The sequence below is a fragment of the Theobroma umbraticum genome, unplaced genomic scaffold (genome assembly GCF_002168275.2).
Source record: "Theobroma umbraticum cultivar Fairchild unplaced genomic scaffold, ASM216827v3 scaffold_56.0, whole genome shotgun sequence".
Lineage (NCBI taxonomy): Eukaryota > Viridiplantae > Streptophyta > Magnoliopsida > Malvales > Malvaceae > Theobroma > Theobroma umbraticum.
Genome location: NW_018397256.1, coordinates 3,119,479 through 3,138,641, shown reverse-complemented (window position 1 = coordinate 3,138,641; position 19,163 = coordinate 3,119,479). Strand labels below are relative to the sequence as shown.

At 33.2% G+C, this 19,163-nt stretch overlaps 2 protein-coding genes across 2 annotated transcripts; one reads left to right on the top strand and one right to left on the bottom strand.

Moving 5' to 3' along the window:
- Nucleotides 1-159: 159 nt before the first annotated feature.
- Nucleotides 160-1,473, top strand: LOC110411545 (aspartic proteinase CDR1-like). Its single transcript, XM_021421749.2, has one exon. The coding sequence runs from the start codon at nt 160-162 to the stop codon at nt 1,471-1,473; it is 1,314 nt and encodes a 437-aa protein (XP_021277424.2).
- A 133-nt stretch (nt 1,474-1,606) lies between these two features.
- On the bottom strand, nt 1,607-10,608 carry LOC110411207 (Pentatricopeptide repeat (PPR) superfamily protein). Its single transcript, XM_021421259.1, has 2 exons — nt 7,124-10,608; nt 1,607-2,512 (listed from the first exon to the last, which is right to left on the bottom strand). Exon 1 carries the CDS (start codon nt 10,507-10,509, stop codon nt 7,246-7,248), a length of 3,264 nt encoding a protein of 1,087 aa, XP_021276934.1. The 5' UTR covers nt 10,510-10,608; the 3' UTR covers nt 1,607-2,512; nt 7,124-7,245.
- Nucleotides 10,609-19,163: the final 8,555 nt, after the last annotated feature.

The window sequence follows — 19,163 nt, the reverse complement described above, 5'->3', positions numbered from 1 at the left end:
AATTTCACTTACGTAACCCATGCACTCCACGTGAAGACGGTCTTATTAAATCCTGTAGCTGTAGGATTTCCCAACTTGATTGCACTTGCACTACTCTCAACCTCCATGGATTCAACACCACCTTCATTCGCGGTATTGTTTCCCTTGCTCTTTTTAACCATGACAAATTTCTTAGCATTGCCTAATTCCGCCACGAGGATTGCCTCCACCATGAAACCTCGACGCCTACATGCTAAACTTTTTCACTACAACTCCATTTTCTCTCCAACCTACAACCCTGCTGATACAGTAGCAGATCATGCAACCTACATGGTGCAAAATTCAGCTGCTCGTCTTGCCTACATACGATCAAAAGTTAGGACGAGTTTAGCCAGCAGTAACGATGTTCAAACCCATCTTGACATCGATAGAGGAATCTTTCTTGTGAAATTTTCTATAGGGCAGCCCCCTGTTCCCCAGCTTGCTGTGATGGATACTGGCAGCACGCTCTTGTGGGTTGAATGCAAGCGTTGCATGAGCACAAACGACTGTTTCGATCCTTCCAAGTCCTCCTCATATGCAACTACGTCATGCGAAGATGCAAAGTGTGACTCTTTGCCTCGCAAAAGCTGCGATACTGATTCAAATCAGTGCAAGTTTTCGATAGCATATGAAAACCTCTTTTCAACTGACGGAGTTCTTTCGACCGACCAATTTACCTTCGAGACATTTGATGAGGGCAGCGTTGTGGTGCCTAATGTGAGTTTCGGCTGTAGCACTACTGGAGCCATAAGAGGGAGGAAATTCAATGGGATTTTCGGACTTGGTGATTCTCCAACATCTCTAGTCACCAAGCTGGGAAACAAGTTTTCCTATTGCATTGGAAACATGAACGATCAGGAGTATAGGTACAATAGGTTAGTTATTGGTGATGGGGCAGACATTGAAGGTTATTCAACGCCTTTCGAAATGTACAGGGGCCTTTACTATGTTACCCTTGAAGGTGCAAGTATGGGGGACTTAAGACTTCAATTTGATCCCAATGTATTTAAGAGGACTCCCCAGGGCTCTGGTGGAATGATAATCGACTCTGGAGCAGAGTTGAGTTATATACCGGAAACCGAGTACAGTGAACTATACGGCAACATCCGTCTCTTACTAGATGGGTTCCTGCAACGAGTTATATATGAAACAGAGCGCTGGTCATTGTGTTACAATGGAAGTGTGAATCGAGATCTTGTCGGATTTCCCGCTGTGACATTTCATTTGGCAGAGGGAGCTGATTTGGTTTTGGATACAGGAAGCTTGTTCTATTATAAAGAACCACAAGTATTTTGCTTGGCTATCCATCCAGTTAGATCCTTTGACATTCCTGAACCTGATATCCTCTCTATAATTGGAATAAGGGCACAACAGAATTACAATGTGGCTTATGATCTTACCGGCCAAAAGTTATATCTGCAAAGGATGGATTGCCAACTTCTTGATGATTGAACCTCTTTGCTTTGTTTTTAGTACACAGATTTCCAGATTACCCAAGAGTGGAAGGCAACTTAATTAGTTTCTCATCTCAAGTGTTGCACACCCCAGTTCCTCTAAATAATAAAAAAGTTCAGACTGCATCAGTCTTTGTATGCCTTTTAAGAGTCATCACTTGTCTATAATTTAAAATACGATTACTACATACTCAATAGGAAAATAGCTGAAAGCCCCATTTTTTATTTCACAGTAATGTTTTATTGATACTAATAGCCTAGATGTTGACAACCTACCACTACAAAATAAACAAGGATCATGGGCAACATCACCGTATCTTCATCCAGTAGCCCAGTTGTTGAGAAACTGTTTGCAAGATTCTGCACCAGCCTTGAAGATGAAAGTCGGATATGTCTGGGAATACAAGCTTAAATCATCTAACACCAAGTGCCCTCAGCAAAATTAAAGGCCACCATGCACAATCACTTGATTGCACCACTGGAATGAATCTTCCTGCAGCACTTGCACCAGATGATCACGTTTCATCTTATCTTGCATTGATGATCAACCCACCATCTGGTGGCTTTCTTTTGGAGAACTCCAGTAGTAATTTCAAAGTTTCTTCTTGCCCATACTTAATAACGTCCATTGTCAAATAATAAATGTCACATAGTTCAATTGATGTTAAATGGCCTTATTTGCAACCTATCTCCATAATAACCAACCAAATTTGTGCCCACATTATCATTTCTGCCAAAAATTTTGATCGCCATGACTGTATAGCAACACAGCCCCTTCCTCATCAAATGCCTCAAACGAAAAGTTCTTTGAAGGCAATTTTCCTCAAGTTCAGTGCCATCAACATATAATCCAGGGCAAAGGCACTACCCATTTGAATCATGAAAATAGAACAGTCGCCAGGCTATGTTACCACACAGGGAGAACTTTTCAGGGATCAAAAGAAAGAAACAGCCTGATCAACATGTGTGATAGTTGGTAACAACAGCAAGCATAAAAGGAAGCTGACAGTGCCAATGTTTGCTGCCAACCAATAAATCTGCAAGAAATTGTATTTATTTGTCAGAATATCAAGGAAGTCCCATCAGTTATTACTGTAAGTCGCAGTCATTAAAGTAATTATTACAATTACTTTTATTCTAATAAGAACAGTTTGAAATTTGAATAAAGAGATTCTGGCCACTTATAAGACAGAAATTGTCAGTTTAGAAATTTAGTGCTTATCATCCCTGGGACAAGACATAATTTACCTGTGTAGCTACACAGCTGCAGCTGAATAGATGGATGGCTATGTTTCTAAGGCTTACTCCAGTAAGATGGAAACTGTTGAAGACTCCAAGTATTATTAGACTGTCTACCACAGAAGTCAGTATAGATTCCCGAATCATTTTTTAGATGCAGGAAGTCCTTTAATAATTGTGTGTTACATAAATTCACTACTAAAACCTAGCAGTCTAGCACAGCACTAAATTTGACTCACACTGAAGTTCAAAAGTTATGCAAGACTGCACATGTTTTTTTTTTTTTCTTAATTTGTTTCATGGCACAGATTTATAGATGTGAGGTCCCTTGAGGAATGGGGGAAGGGGGCAGGTGAAGAAATATCAGCAACTCCAACTCTATGGATAATTTAAATTCATCAAACTAGAAATACACAAGGCCTTTTGCTCCAAATCAAGCTGCGATAGTGACAACGGTGACAACTAGAAGCCTGTGTGTTTGTGCACAGCTTGTGGGTGTGTTTTTATATAAGTAGGCATGTTCCAATTCGACACTGGATGTAAAGATATTCTGTCCCCCAAGGAGACATCTCTGCATTTAGAGCTTAAAACTCCATTTTGGAGGTCTCAAACCCTAGGATGGGCAGGATCAGATTTATGCGATTGGGAAAGGGCTACCTCCATTGTGTAGCCTCAATATCACATGTACAAGAAAAAAGGGAGCACATATTCTTCATTCTTTTACTAGCTTCTTCTTTTAATAAACTGTTACCATCTATTTTTGTTCTTAACAATTATTTTGTTCTCTCTCTCTTACATATTACCTAACGTTTCTCTTAATTAAAGACAACTTATCATTAACAAGTGTAACTTGGATTTGGGTGATGAACCATCTAAATTTGTTAGTTTTAAAACTGTCTTACAAATTTTAAGTAAATTATTTTGAAAATTCCTAAACTAACATATTGGCAAAAACAATGAAGATCCAGCTATTAGACATCAAAACAATTCTAAATTTCAGCAAACAAGTAAAAACTAAACTAAAACTGCTGTAGATATTTCCTTTCAACCTACCAAGTTTAAATATTAAAAATGAAAAATAGAAAGAAAGCAACCATCCAAAGAAGTTTAAAATCTCAGAACTCATCTAAAACTTGAAGCAACTCATTCAGCCAAAATTGACTTGAAAAGTCTAAGTTCCAAAATCCAACCCCAACTTGAACCTAAACACCATTGCCATCTCTAGTAGAGTAAAAGTGAGAAGCAAATGTGAAGTTGAATGACTTGAATCAACCCATAAGTAACCCATACTGAAGTGACTTGAAAAGTCAACAAGCCGAACCAAATTGACTGGATACCAGAAACAACCTGAAGCTGACCACCTTGCTCAATTGCCACATCTAGTTATATTCTTGACTAAAAGCAACATAAAAATCACTAAGAAGAAAAACAGAAATATGTTTTTCTTTGTTACTTAGAGAATGAGATATATGTTACTGCAATGTATCTTATACCTGAAGGTCTTATAACTACTTTAGGAGATAACATTTTTACAACTAATAACGATTTTAATATTTGCAAATATGTAGATCATGCATGCCAAAAGTTATGACCAAAAGTTTGAGCTATACCCTCTGAATTCATATAAACATCTGATCAGCTTCAAATATGAGGCAAATAATAAATGAAAAACATAAACGCAATAATAGATTTCAGGAAATATGTACCACAGAAAAAGGGAAAAGAGGAGGGTTCCCACACTTAACTTTGGTTGATGCACTAACAAGCACACATTAAACACGCAAATATTCAAAATTGAGAGAAGTAAAAGCACAGGGCAATATAAATATGTCAGGATGACAATATACATGCATGCAAATTTGAATGCATATGTGTTCTGTTTCTGTGTCTATGTACATTTACCATTCATCTTCCATTAATTTTCAAATGTTTCTATAACTATTATTAAAGGCACTTGAGACCTAAGATAATTTGTTGTGACTTATTTTGGACTGTAATGCATTCAACAACTTCTCAAATGCCTAGCCCTAGGTGGATTAATTTTTTTCTCTACTCTCACTAGACTAATCACTCAATACCACTAACCATTCTCTATATCAAAAAATGGAGACAGAAATTAGAAGAAGTTTTGTCACCAATGAACTTGTCAACAATCAAAGAATATGGTGGCTTTGTAAGAGAGTGAAAGGGAGAGGGAGAGAGCGGAAAAGGATATGCAAATTCAATCAAAACATAAACCATGCAACTCATAGTAAAGAATTTTAAAAAAATGGGCAACATGAAAAGAAAGAGTATGTAATGGAAAAGATAGTGGAAGCTACACCAAATGAAGAGTTTAAAGATGCAAGTATTGGGTATTCCTTTTACTTTTTGGAAAATTTTCAAATGAAACATAAAAATTTAGATGTGTAGAGAACAAAACAACAACACTAAAATGTGAGCAGCACAAACAGGGGAAGAATGATAAAGGGGGAGGGGAGGTCGCCGTGGGGGTGATTCTCAGTGGAAGGGTACAAAGTTTTTGCTATTAACAACTAATTGGAATTAAGTGCTACATCTAAAAGTAAGTTAGTATAAACAAAACAATCTTCATGAAAATGGCTATTATGTGCAAGCCATAACTAGTCATAGCTGATAAATTATTTTAAAATGAATACAGGTGCATAATCCCAACTCTTATCCATCTAATATTATACATTTTAAGTTTTGGATGAGTTGTTAAGTATTAGAAATAAATCAACTCATATTAACTTAGTATCTCATGAAAATAGGACATGGCATATAACTAGCCCTTGATATACATGCACACGTGCATACAAATCTATCTATCTATAAATCTATATGTGAGTCTGAATGAGCTTTAAGAAAACTTTGAAATATTTCCTCACTTCCAAGCCTCCACTCTTGCTCTTTCTTTGCTTTTAGACCTGAACCATGTGGAGTACATATATATAGATGTGGACATATTAGCACAATTCCTCAGTGATATATTGAGCAGCTAGAAGCTGATGCAATTATAGTCACCACTGTTGCAGACAGAAGCGAGCACGTATTTTTCTGTTTCTTAGTTTAATTCTTTGGTAGCTTAACGATAATAATTTCCTTTCCCCCTTCGATTGCATGGAAGCTAATGCAAAAAACAGTGTGCAACATTGATTTGCACCAAAAAAAAAAAAAGAAAAAGAGGAAAAAATGGTCTAGAAATATGCATCAGGGACCAATATCACAATTGGCAAGAAACAAATTAAATTAAACCCTTATACCTGGAAACATCACCAAACCTTGGCCTTTTTTCCAACAAGACTGAGTGTTGCGCTATGTCCTAGAAACCTCAATATAGCACTCTAAGACCCAGTTGTTTCCAACACAGTTTTCTGGTAAATATTTATCTAATGAGTTTTCCTAGTACTATTCAGACACTGAAAAACAGACAAAAGTCTGTATTATAGAATTACTTTTACTGACAAGGTAATTTAACAACAAAATCGAGAGTAAGAATGACAAAGTACAGCAACTATAAAAGCAAAAATATTGTTAGTCTCCAACATGTTCCTGAATCAAAAGCATTACAACTCTATCAATTTCAAACAAATAATTGTTAATTTAAAAAGTCCAGGAGTCTATTCCAACCACCTATATTGTCAATTTAAAAAGTGAAGGAGCCTACTCTCTTCACCTCTCTCTCACATCTCTAAAGCTATTTCTATTCTTCAAACAAAGGATAAATACCTAAGATTGTGAAAGGATAAGTCAATAAATAAACAAATCAGGCAGCCAGAAGGCTACCATAATTCAGCCAAAGGGTTCTCTCTGCCTAGCAACCCCCTCCCACCCCCCTGCTCTTGCTTCCAATAACAAATAACCCCCTCTCGGTCCTTAATTTTTTAAGCCATCCTGACTCCTTTTCTTACGTCCTTTCTTGACTGATGCCTCTTAAATTAAAGATTTTGGGTGTTGGTGGTCAAGGATTTGGCATCAATTTGGTAATGCTGGTGGGTTCTAGTGTTGGTTTGGTGATAGTAATGACAACATTATGGGTTTTTACAAATGCCGATTTAGAGAAGTAGTTCATGACTGGGGCAGAACTATGTTGCAGCTTTTAGATAAAAATGTTTTTATTTATTTCCTTGAATCAAATATATAAATTGAAAATTATAGATGGGCAAAAGAAATACAACTCTGTATTGCCAGTAAGTTGAAATGGTGACTGACCCACCAAGTAATTTTCCCTAATCAAACACTTTACAGTAGTGAAGGTATAAGGTAAGCTTCATAACCAAAACAAAAAAAAAAAAAATAAAGAAAGAGCAGCAGCAGCAATTAAGTCCCAAAATCTTAAGAACACGGTGCTGACAGATTTTTGCCAGGAATAATAAGTATATGCAGAACAAAGAAAATGTGAAAGTTACCTCTTTGAGGACCATAAGAAGCTTAAATGACATGATTATCATCGGCTTTAGCTTCTTGTCCTATCTTGGAGGCAGAGAGAGTTTTAGGTTTTGTCATAGCAACCAAAAACTTTGTAAGTTGACTACAGATCTCCCTGCAAACTTGAAAGCATTTCATTCATATATTTATTTGCCTTGTGCAGCTCCCCTTTTGAGCAGAGTGAACTAAGTAGGGAATAGTTAAAGCCAAAGCCACAAAATTGGGATTCCTCTTTTCCAACATCATAATTTTTTACTAACTTCCTTATTTGCCGTGGGTCATGCAACACACAATCTAGATCAGATTTTTTATTGGGTCTTGCTGATGCAGTGGGGACTGCAGAAAGAGCTTCACTCTTCAAACATTTGTTTGGTGCTTGAGATTCTTGATAAGCAGTAGACGACCTTTGAATAGGAAAAAGTATAGACCCAATTTCACTAAGAACTACCAGAGCTTCTTGAATACTTCCTTGCTCACACAAGCATGCAAGAAAACTTTCTATTGACTCCGACTCAATCTCAGTATCAATTCCATTTATCAGCTGCATAACAGATTTTGTCTGAAGCATTTCTCTCAAGATACTCCTTGCCTCTTCCATCCTTCCTTTTGCACTAAGACCCCGTATCATATGAATAAAACCCAAGAAATCAGGAGATATACCTTTCATTTTGAACTCAGAAAAGAATGTAAGAGCCCCTTCCATGTCACCTTTCTTGCAATAGCCATATATTAGAGCACTAATAGTGAAGTCATCAGGCTTTATACCTTTTATCTCCAGATCAGACATAAGTTTCAAGGCTTCATCCATTTGACCAAACTTACAGTAATTGTCAATTAATGAGTTATAAACACGTATATTTGGTTCGCAGCCCTTGCAGATCATACCATCAAAAATTTTTTTGGCTTCTAGCAGAAGACCTTGTTTACATAAGTTGTCAATCAGTGTTGCATATGTGACTCTAGAGGGAACCAAGTCAATTCTTTCTAATGAGTCAAACAGTCGGAATGCCTCAATAAAACACCCCTGACGACACAATCCATTTATGACAGAATTGTATGTGACAATGTTAAGAGTAATCCCCTTATTTTTAACAAAAGAGCACAGATCTAAGGCCTCATTAAGGTATCCTTCCTTGCAAAGGGCATCAACCAGGATTGAGTAATCAATCACATCCATAACAGTAAAATTTTCACTGGCTTCCAAGACAAGTTTATATGCATCCAATACTCTACCATCCTTTACAAGTTTTCTGAAAACAGAGGAAGGCAATGTGACTATTGATACTTGCTCCTTCATCTTCTTGAGAAACTGTAGTGCAGTATCCATATCCTTAAGACACAAGTAGTGTGCCACAATCTTGTTAACCATAGACTCAACTAGGCCATACTCTTTCATGAAGAAATTGAGAAAAGGCCCCACTAAAGACTGTTTCCCATCATCAATAAGTTTTTTCAATACCAAATTGTAAGAATTTTTTGCCAAAGCTAAACCTTTCCTCCTCATCACGGTGTACACTTCAGTTGCATCTTCAATGAAACCTCTTTCGCAAAAGAAACAGATAGCATCATCACATATACTTTTGTAAATGTCTGACCCAAATTTCTCAAGTTTGTAAACAAAACTCCTCACTCCCTCTGCACCTCTTTCAGCGAAAGTTGCCATGATCAACATCTTAGAGATACCCATGTCCAAAGCCAAACCTGTCTTACCAAGTTCAAAAAACACCTCACTGGCCATATCAACCATTCCTCTTTTGCATAGCCCACTTATGATGCAATTATAGCATGCAACAGAAGAAACAAAAGACATCCTACACTCATCAAATACCTCAAGTGCCTCCTCAATTCGACCCACTTTACAGTAGCCATCAATCATTGTGCAATAAGTAATCGAATCTGCATTCAAATCCATTTCTGGCATTGTTTTGAAGAGGGCATGGGCATCTTCGAATGCACCAACTGTAAATAGTGCTTTGATAAGTATGTTACATGCAATAACATCCATACGAAGCCCTGCTTCTTCCAGTTTTCCTTTTGTCTCAAAAATCCTCTTCACATTCCCATCTTCAGTGTACCCATGCAACAGTATACTGTATGTTACAATATCACCCTCCACCTGTTTGAATATATTATCCGCTTCAGATGTCCTACCAACTTTACACAACCCATTAATGACCATATTATAAGTAACAATACTTGGTTTAATCCCCTTCTTCTCCATTTCATCCAGCAGATGAAAGGCGGAATCAAAATCTCCTTTCCTGCAAGCTCCATCAAGCAACGTTGCATACATAAACTCATCCCCTTCAATCCCCATAGCTTCAATTTCCTTGAACAATGCAAACGCCTCCTCCAATTTCCCTTTTTTGCAAAATCCTAACATGATTGCCGTATATGTAACCACATTGGGTACCACCCCATCTTTGAACATCTTCTTCAAAAACCCAACTGCCTTTTCCACTGTACCCTCCTTTGAAAATCCATCGATGAGAATAGTGTAGCTAAAAATATCCGGGTTTATTCCTCTTTCCACCATCTCTCTATGTTTTTTTAAAGCCTCCATTAAACACCCATTTCTAAAGTACCCACAAATCCAACTGCTATAAAGAATAACATCCAATGCCAGTCCTTCTTTTTCCAGCATAGAAACCAAATCACAAGCCTCATTAAATCTACCCAACATATTAAAGGTGCTTAACAGAGCTGTATAAGTAACAACATTAGGCCTTAAAGCTCCTGACTTCATAGCATTTTTGAAAAATCCAAGTGCAAGTTCAGGTTTCCCAATCTTACAAAAACCAGCAATCACTGAACTACAAACAAAATTATCAGAAGGGTATCTAACTTTGTCATCTATCATCAATTCTAACACCTCAATCGCTCCATTCATATTTCCTTGAGATATAAAACTATGAATCAATGAACAAAATGTAAAAGAAGAAGGCAATGTACCATAATTCCCTAACCAATGCCGTAACAGCAAAAGACCCTTTTCTGGGTTGCTTTGGATGACACCAAATCCGTGAATTAGAGAATCCCAAAACCGGGTTTTGGGAAAATTTGAAGAGTTTGACAGCTGGGTAGTCATCAACTGCTCCGCTTCTTCAAATTTGTGCAATTTGAGGAGAGCCCAAGTGAGGATTGAGTGAGTTTGGGAGTTGGCTTTGATATTGTTTGACTCCAACTGAGAGAAGAGATGCATAATTGAGTTGAATCTTTGGGTGTGAGAGAGAAAGAGAAGAAGTCGGTTAACGGACTTGAGAGTGGGAGTGAAGCCCTTTTTAAGTAGTGTTTGAATAGGTGGAATTTTATGAAGGTTATCAAAAGAAGAAGAAAATGAACGAGAGAATTTTATGGGAAAAGACATGGCTGTCGCTTTTTCCTAATGTATTTTCGAAGTTTGCATTGCTTGGTGGTGCGGAGCAATGGGTGCTTCTGCAATTTTCTTTGTTACAGCCATTTTGGGAGGTTTACTGTTTATTCCTTCTTTCAGTAATGGATTATAAAGGGCTGGGGGTCTTTTAGGATGATTAAGTCTCCCTTCATTATCATTAATCTTTGGGAGCAGTGAACTAATTTTTTACAAGATAAATTTCACGTACACCCACTTCTTTCACATAACGTTTGAGAATTTTTTTCCGTACAAAGCTCTGCGTTTTACTGTTCTCATAAGAGATAATAATGCTAAATTTTCCCTTCAATTTTCACAAAAAAAACAATGAGACTTTTATATTTACAAACTTTATTTCCTACCTTTGAATCTTAAACTTTGTTCACACAATTCACATAACCTTCCTTCCTTGTTATTGCAGCAGTCTTAGAAAAGCTACAACAATCAATTAGTTAGGTATTCAGCTTACTGGTGGTATGCACTATAGGAGTGGAGTATCTGCTTTTGCCTTCTTTGTCCTAAGTAGTACTATCTGTTCATATTCTAAATCAATTTTCAAATTGTCATCATCACACTTCTCTACCATCTTGGCCAAGCTCTTCAAATTCTTCACAGGCTTACCATTAAATCCTAAGTGTTAACAATGTCCTCTTATTGCTTCTCAAAAAAATTCTTGAGATTGATATTCTTGTGCCAACCTCTTGCTTGTATGAGCCTTTACTGGAAAGGAGAAGCCAGACTGATATTCATGTGTGCTGGAACTCGTGAGTTGATAGTAATATGCAATTGTTCCGGTCGACTACAAAGTCCATGCCTCGCTGTAGCAATGGCAACAAGGAGATGAACTATGGTAATTCGCGTTTATGAGAAATTGGATTAGTCTTCTTTTGTTGTAAGAAAACTTTCTTTTGTCATCTTCCTACAACTACAACCCAATGATTTTTAATTTTTTTTTCTTTTCAATTTTGAGTTGATTCTCTGTCTAGAAGCAAATCTGAAAATAGTAGGTTCAATCTGGTTTCTCTCTTTTTGAACAAGAAATGCAATAAATAAGGCTTTAAAATATAAAAGATTTATTTTTTTTAATAAAATTTAATTGAAAATTTAACACTGTTATCTTGTGAGCTCAACGTGTTATATGAAAAATGTCATACTACAAGGAATCTATATAGAGTTTATCTTTTTTATATATAAGATTAGACTTTTACAATTTTTTTTTTTGAAAAGTAGGAAATGTATTCAAAATAGAACTTTACAAAAATCTACCCCACAAAAACAAGGTAAAAACAGGATATGGGTTCTATCCCTATCACTCTAGAGACACAAACTGTCCCTATCTCATTTGGTAACTTGTGAGATGAAGATAACGTTTCTATCCACATCTCATAACATCAAGAGAACTGCCAAATCTCAGTCAATACAAAAGTCAATAGTCGTTAATAGTCCTAGAAAAATCTACAGAGAGACCTAAAGGAAACACACAGCATGGAGATCTTGGACCCATTCTATCATCTAAAAATCAAGAATGTTCTGTGCTTACTTCCAACAACTCTATGCTTCCGAATCATTATTGATCTCCACTAAATCAACCTCCCTATTCACACCTTCTTTGGTCAAAGTATCAGCATCATTGTTTCCTTCCCTAAATATGTGTTTGATCTTCCACTCATTCGCTTTTCTTTTAAGTGCCTCAATTTGAAGCATTCATTTCTTAAATCTCCATGGAACAGAATTTGGTTCGTTCACCCATTTGACTTCAATAGTTGAATCACTTTCAATAATAAGGCTATACTTATCAACCCATTTAGATTCAAGAAATAACACAAAAGCTTCCCTAATTGCTAAAATTTCAGCCATTCTAGACTCACCAATGCTAATGCTTTTAGAAAATCTAATTAACGTTCACCTTTTTCATTTCTTAGTAAAACCACTTATGGCTACCTCCCTCGAACTCCCATTTGCAGCCCCATCCACGTTGAATTTAACCACCCTAGCTTCCAGACTTTCTCTTGAAGTGTTAGGCCTTTGTTGTATCTTCTTTTTGCAATTGAAGGTCCCATTCGGTTATCGATAGATGTCTAGCACAGACCCATAATCATTTGGCCATCTCGCACAAGCCCACATGGCCACCCTAAGCTTGATAAATCTCTATAGTATCCCACTTCTTATCTTGGAAAACCACCTCATTCTTACTAGTCCAGATGGTCCATACCATCACAAAGATCGCAATTTTCCACACTTTATTTTCATCTCCCACCTCAGTTGAGTTCCATATAATCATTAAGTCTTTAAATTTTCGTGGCATCACCCAAGCAACTTCCCATTCTTGACACCATGCGCTCCATAATCTCCATACTCCCATGCATTCAAGAAATAAGTGTTCCATAGTCTCCACTGTGTTTTTACACACCAAACACATAGCATTCCCCACCCCTAACAGACCTCTTTTCACAAGCTCTCCTTTTATCACAGCTTTCCCATGGATCAATTGCCATACAAGGGTTCAAATTTTGTGGGAAGCAATGCCCCCCTAGATCCATTTTCAGACCCTTTCATTAGTCCCTCCATTATTGAACAACTTTTGAAAATTTAAAGCTAATAATATAAATATATGAAAAGAAAAATATTATGAAATATAACTTGAAAAAATAACTATAAGAGAAAATATTTAGAGAGAATAAGAAGAAGTTATTTGAATGGGTATTTACAAATGAAGTAAAGGGCTTATTTATAGGTTGATAACCCTTAATCTAGATAAAATTTATAAGATAAAAAAATGTTAACGGATTTAATTTGGACATAATCAAATCTATATATACATAATCAAATATAAGATTTCAAATTAGACTAAATGCGTATGTCTATCTTGTTAAGCTGTTTGGTTTATCTTGGTTGCCTAGCCTACTCTAAACTCTTAGGCCATGATATAATGAACATTCACATATTTTTATAACACTCCTCTTGAATGCCCATTATGCTAAAATATGCCCTATTAAAACCTTATTAGGAAAAAACCTCATGAGAAAAAATCTAACTGAAAGAAAAATATATATAATCATTTTCAACAATATGCTTTTGAAATACTGTTTCATTAAAAACCTTACTAAGAAAAACCTAATTAAAAAAACCTTGATGAAAGAAAAGAGTATAATACGTATTTTGCTTCCCTTGATGATATTATTATTTAAGATCTTTAAAATAATGTATTTCAATCGCTTGTAATAACTTTTCATATGTTGTAGTAGAAAGGGATTTGGTGAATAAAAATACTAGATTGTCACTTGAATGAATTTATGTAACACTAACATCACCATTTCTTAGAAATTATGAGTGAAGAATTTTGGTGAAATATGTTTTGTACTATCACTTTTAATGTATCTTCCCTTTAATTGGGTTATGCAAGTTGTATTATCCTCATATCACATTGTTGGAATTTCCTTTTTGGTTGACAAGCCATCCGTTTCTTAAATATGTTGAGTCCTAAATCTTAACTAGACATATTCACGACTTGCTTTATGAATTGTTAAAATTTCTACATGATTAGAAGAACTAGCAATTATAATTTGTTTTACATAACCTCATGAAATTGTTGTACCTTTATATGTGAGTAAGTAATATGTCTATGATTGAGTTTTATGTGGATTAGATAAACTTCTTACATCTGTATAATCAATTAAATTTGATTTTGATGCATTTGAGTGATATAAGCTCACATCATTTGTTCTTTGGAGATGTTAAAGTATATGTTTAATTTTATTCCATTGTCTTCTAATTGGAGAAGAACTATATCTTATTAATAAATTTACAGCAATTCATATATTAGGTTGTGTATTGTTAAAAAGATACATAGGTGCTTCAATTGCATTAAGATATGGTATTTTAAGACCAAGAAGTTCTACATCATCTTCACGAGGTCGAAAAAAGTCTTTTTCCATATCTAGTGACCTTACAACCATTGATGAACTCAATTGATGTACTTTGTTTATATAGAATCGTTTTAGCACTTTTGCTATATAATTTAATTGATGGACAAAAATTTTATTTGTCAAATGCTCAATCTAAAGACAAAAAAAAAACTTTATTTTTTTTTCAAAGTCTTTCTTCTCAAATTCTTTCTTTAAGTAACTTACAACTTTGTATAACTTTCAAGAGTTTAATGATATTTAGGTTATCAATATAAATAGCAATTATGACAAACTTAGATTCAAATCATTTTATAAAACACATGGGCATATAGGATAATTTTTATAGCCTTTTTTTAACAAATATTCACTAATGCAAGTATACAACATGCTTATAGATTGTTTAATCCATATATATATATTTATTTAATTTGATTGAATAAATTTCTTGAGAATTGTGTGCTTTAGGCAACTTAAATCTTTCAAGAATTTTTGTGTAGATATCACTATCAAATGAGTCATATAAATAGGTTGTAGTTGCATGCATAGAACGCATTTCAATCTTTTCAAGTATTGTCAAATTAATTAAATATAGAAATGTAATTACATCAATTATAAGAGAATATGTCTTTTCATAATCAATATTAGGTTTTTAGGTAAAACCTTGTGCGACAAGCCATGCTTTATATCTCACAATCTCAGTTTTCTCATTTTGTTTACACACGAATACCATTTCAAATCCTACCAATTTTATAACATTTGTTGTATGGACTATAGGTCCAAAAGTTTCATGTGTTGTAAGTGACTTCAATTCTGCCTTAATTGCATCTTTTTACATTGGCTAATCATTTCTATATCTACTTTCTTCAATATATATAGATTCAAAATCTTTTTTTTTTCATAATATTGAGTGCTACATTATATGTAAAAATATTGTTGACTTTTATTTCATTTTGATTCCATCTTTCCCATCATGACATAATTTATTGAGATTTATTCATTTGTAATGATTTCAAGTACCTGAATTTCTTTTTAAATTTTATGAATTATGTTAAGGGTCTCTTCTAAAGGTTCTGTTTCCTCTTTCTGATCATCTTGAATATTTACTCTTTTTTTCTTTCAAGAATTTTATTTTTGAAACTGATTGGTTTCCCACGCTTTTGGCTTGTCTTGTTCTACAAAGACATCAATTTTAATAAAAGCATTTACAACTGATATATGAGATTTAGTTATTCTTTTTTGATCAGTAAATACATCTAATAACTAATTTGCTATATGTTGTAAATGAATTATCTTTTGAACTTCAAGTTCACATTGATTTATACAAGGATTAAAACTATATAATGATAATACATTTCTAGAAATTTCTTATTTTAACTGCTTATTTTCTTCTCCTAATTTTGAAAAAACTATTTCATCAAAATGACAATCGACAAACTTTGTTGTGAATTAATCTCTTGTTAATGGTTTAAAATATTTAATTATAAATAGAGATTCGTATCCAATATATATTCCTAACCTCCTTTAATAGCCATATTTATGTGTTGTGGTGGAGCAATTGGAACATATACCATACATCCAAAATTTCATAAATGGAAAATATTTCGTTCTTAACCATAAACCAATTGTATAGGTGGATTTATGATAACTCGTTGGCTTGATGTGTCTAAGTGCTGCTACATACAAAATGGCATACCCCTCAAGTAGAAATGTGAAGTTTAGTTTTCATTAGCAATGGTCTTGCAATCAGCGAGAAGTGTTTAATAAACAATTCTGTTAGACTATTTTGGGTATAAAAATGAGCGATAGGTTGTTCAACAGTAATTTCAACTAATATGCAATATTCATTAAAGGCTTGATATGCAAATTCACAAGTATTGTCAAGGTGAATAGTTTTGATTGCATAATTAGAAAAAAGTACTCGCAAACTAATGATTTGGATGAGTAATCTTACAAATGTCAAATTACAAGTTGATAATAAACACCCATGTGACCATTTAGTTAATGTATCGATTAAAACTTTATTTTTATTTAAATGATTCATATAGTGGATGTATGAATGTAGAAATATCACCCTGAATACATTTTAAAAATGTAAGGTATTCAGTCTTAATTTTAGTTGGTGGTAGTTTTATAATTAATTTACTTTGAGAGTAAGCAACACATGCGAATTCATCAAATTGAAAAATCTTATAGTTTTTCATTAGATAACCACATGAATTTTTAATAACTTTTTGCATCATTATTGATCCAGGATGTCTTAACCAGTCATACTAAACATAAAAATCATTAGAAAACTTATGGTTTACTATAACATGAGTTTCAATCATTCTAATATTTGAGTAGTACAATCCAAAGAACAAAATGAGTAATTTTTTCAACGCATACTTCATACTCGAGATAATAAATGTAATATAAAAGTATTATATATCTCTTTCATTTGTTGTCTCAACATGATATCCATTTAAACTAATATCTTTAAAACTTAATAAATTTCTTTAACATTTAATAAAAATAATACATCCTTTATTATGAACTTTGTTCCTTTGAGTAATAAATTATTGATTCTTTCGAAGCTTTCAATTAATCTTGTATTATCATATAAATATCAATATTTGTATTCAATAAAATAAGATATATAGTGAAAAACTTACAAGTTAACATAAGAGAACATTAAATATAGAATTAAAACATATAATAAGAACATATCATTTTAAATATAATGAGAACATTTGAAAACATCTTCATGATAGAGTTATAGTAAAATATGCCAACAAACTATTAAGAAATTTCATTCTTGGATGTTTCTATTATCAGTCAAATAATCAATTCCTCTTTTAGGATGGATAAGAAAATTAACAATATCTTGATGGATTAATCAACTTGGCCATAGTTAAAATCATCTTGAATAAAATTTATTTTAATATTTTTTTTGCTTTTAGTATTCAATAATGCTTGTTAAAGCTCAACAAAATGTTTTGATGTCTAATAGGTACGTAACTAATAGCTTTTCAAGCCATATTGATGACAAGACATTTTCTATATTCTTTTTATTCTATCCACTTTTGTCTTTTTAGTGTACCTCTTCACTATTCATCAACTTCTATTGAGTTAAAATGTATTCATCCACTTATGGGTTAAAAGTATTCATTTACTTATGGTGAGTTAAAAAGAATCTTATTATTAGAATAGTGATTTGTGTAACTATCACAATTGTAATAATTATAGTGACTTTTTCTATGTCTGTGATCATAATTATTAAATGATATCGCATTTATTTTACGTAATGGACAAGGTTCATGATTTTTCATTAATAGCTCATTATTTTGCTCAATCACAAAAAGACATGAAATCCAAAACAAAATATATTTTCAGATTACCTAAAATATAGTTTTTTTCACTTGTTACAAAATAGATATCATACAAAGACAAATATCTTACAAAGTTAATTTCATATGTTCAATTCAAAATGTCTTATGCAAAATCTTATAGTATTAAATATAGATTTACATATACTAAGCATAATCATATTAGAAATTCAAAACAAAGAAATCATATATTGAGCAAATCATATTCCAATACCAAAATAAAGCATCATATAATTATATATATTTGTATGTTCAATCTAATTTAATAAATCAAAGAACAAAATATAATACATACTACATGATAGCAAATTCACATTTCAATTTAATAAATCATGAAACAAAATATAATACGTAATACATGATAGCAAATTCACATATAAGTTCATTTTCAAGGGTGAAAATATTGAATAGATATCAAGTCACTCACCTAATTTGCTAAAATCAAAAACCAATCATTGAAATCCTTTTGAAGCTTGAAAGAACTGGAACTTCGACTTTAAGATGATGATGAAGAAATCTAAATGATATCAAATCTTGAAAGACTAGAGAACCATGCTGATAACGTATTACGAGATATTGCTTAAACGAACAACTATGAGAGAAAATATTTAGAGAGAGTAAAAAGATTTTATTTGGATGTGTATTTACAAATAAAGTAAGAGACCTATTTAGAGGCTAATAACTTTTTTTTTAAGGTAGTGGTTGCATTACTATCTAGTTATTACAAAAATCACTGTGGTGGCCAAAGAAACCTTTTCCCTGTACAACCCTTTATCTAAATAGAATTTATAAGATAAAGAAAATGCTTATGTATTTGATTTGGATAAATTAAATTCGAATCTTAAAACAATCTAATTTACATCTAAATCTATATATACATAATCAAATATATGAGTTTAAATCATATTATATTCCTATATTTGACCTATAAGGCTGTTTGGTTTGTCTTGACTACTTGACTTAGTTTGAACTCTTGGCCCATAATATAGTAGATATTCACATATATTTATAACAAAAAAATAATTATAAAACATAATTTTCATATTAAAAAATATTTTCAATGAATTATATGTTTAATTACGATAATAAACATAGAGTTAAAATTTTTAGAAACTATAAGATCAAGGCTACTTAAATTTAAATATTTGTTACAATTATTCAAAATGTCAATGTTGATAGAGCCATTTCCAATTTATGGCAAAACAAAATAAAATTTAATCTTTTCTATTTGATATAGATAACCCGATCAAGGATGATTCATGTCCTAAAAAATTCAAATAAAAAATAACAACATAAATTTGGTTGCACAAAAGAAGCAACCAAATTAGGGAGATCATCAATAAACATATATAAACAAAAC

What these genes read in the sequence shown, in the direction of transcription:
- LOC110411545 (XM_021421749.2), top strand. Translation starts at nt 160, where the DNA reads ATGACAAATTTCTTAGCATTGCCTAATTCCGCCACGAGGATTGCCTCC.
- LOC110411207 (XM_021421259.1), bottom strand. Translation starts at nt 10,509, where the DNA reads ATGTCTTTTCCCATAAAATTCTCTCGTTCATTTTCTTCTTCTTTTGAT.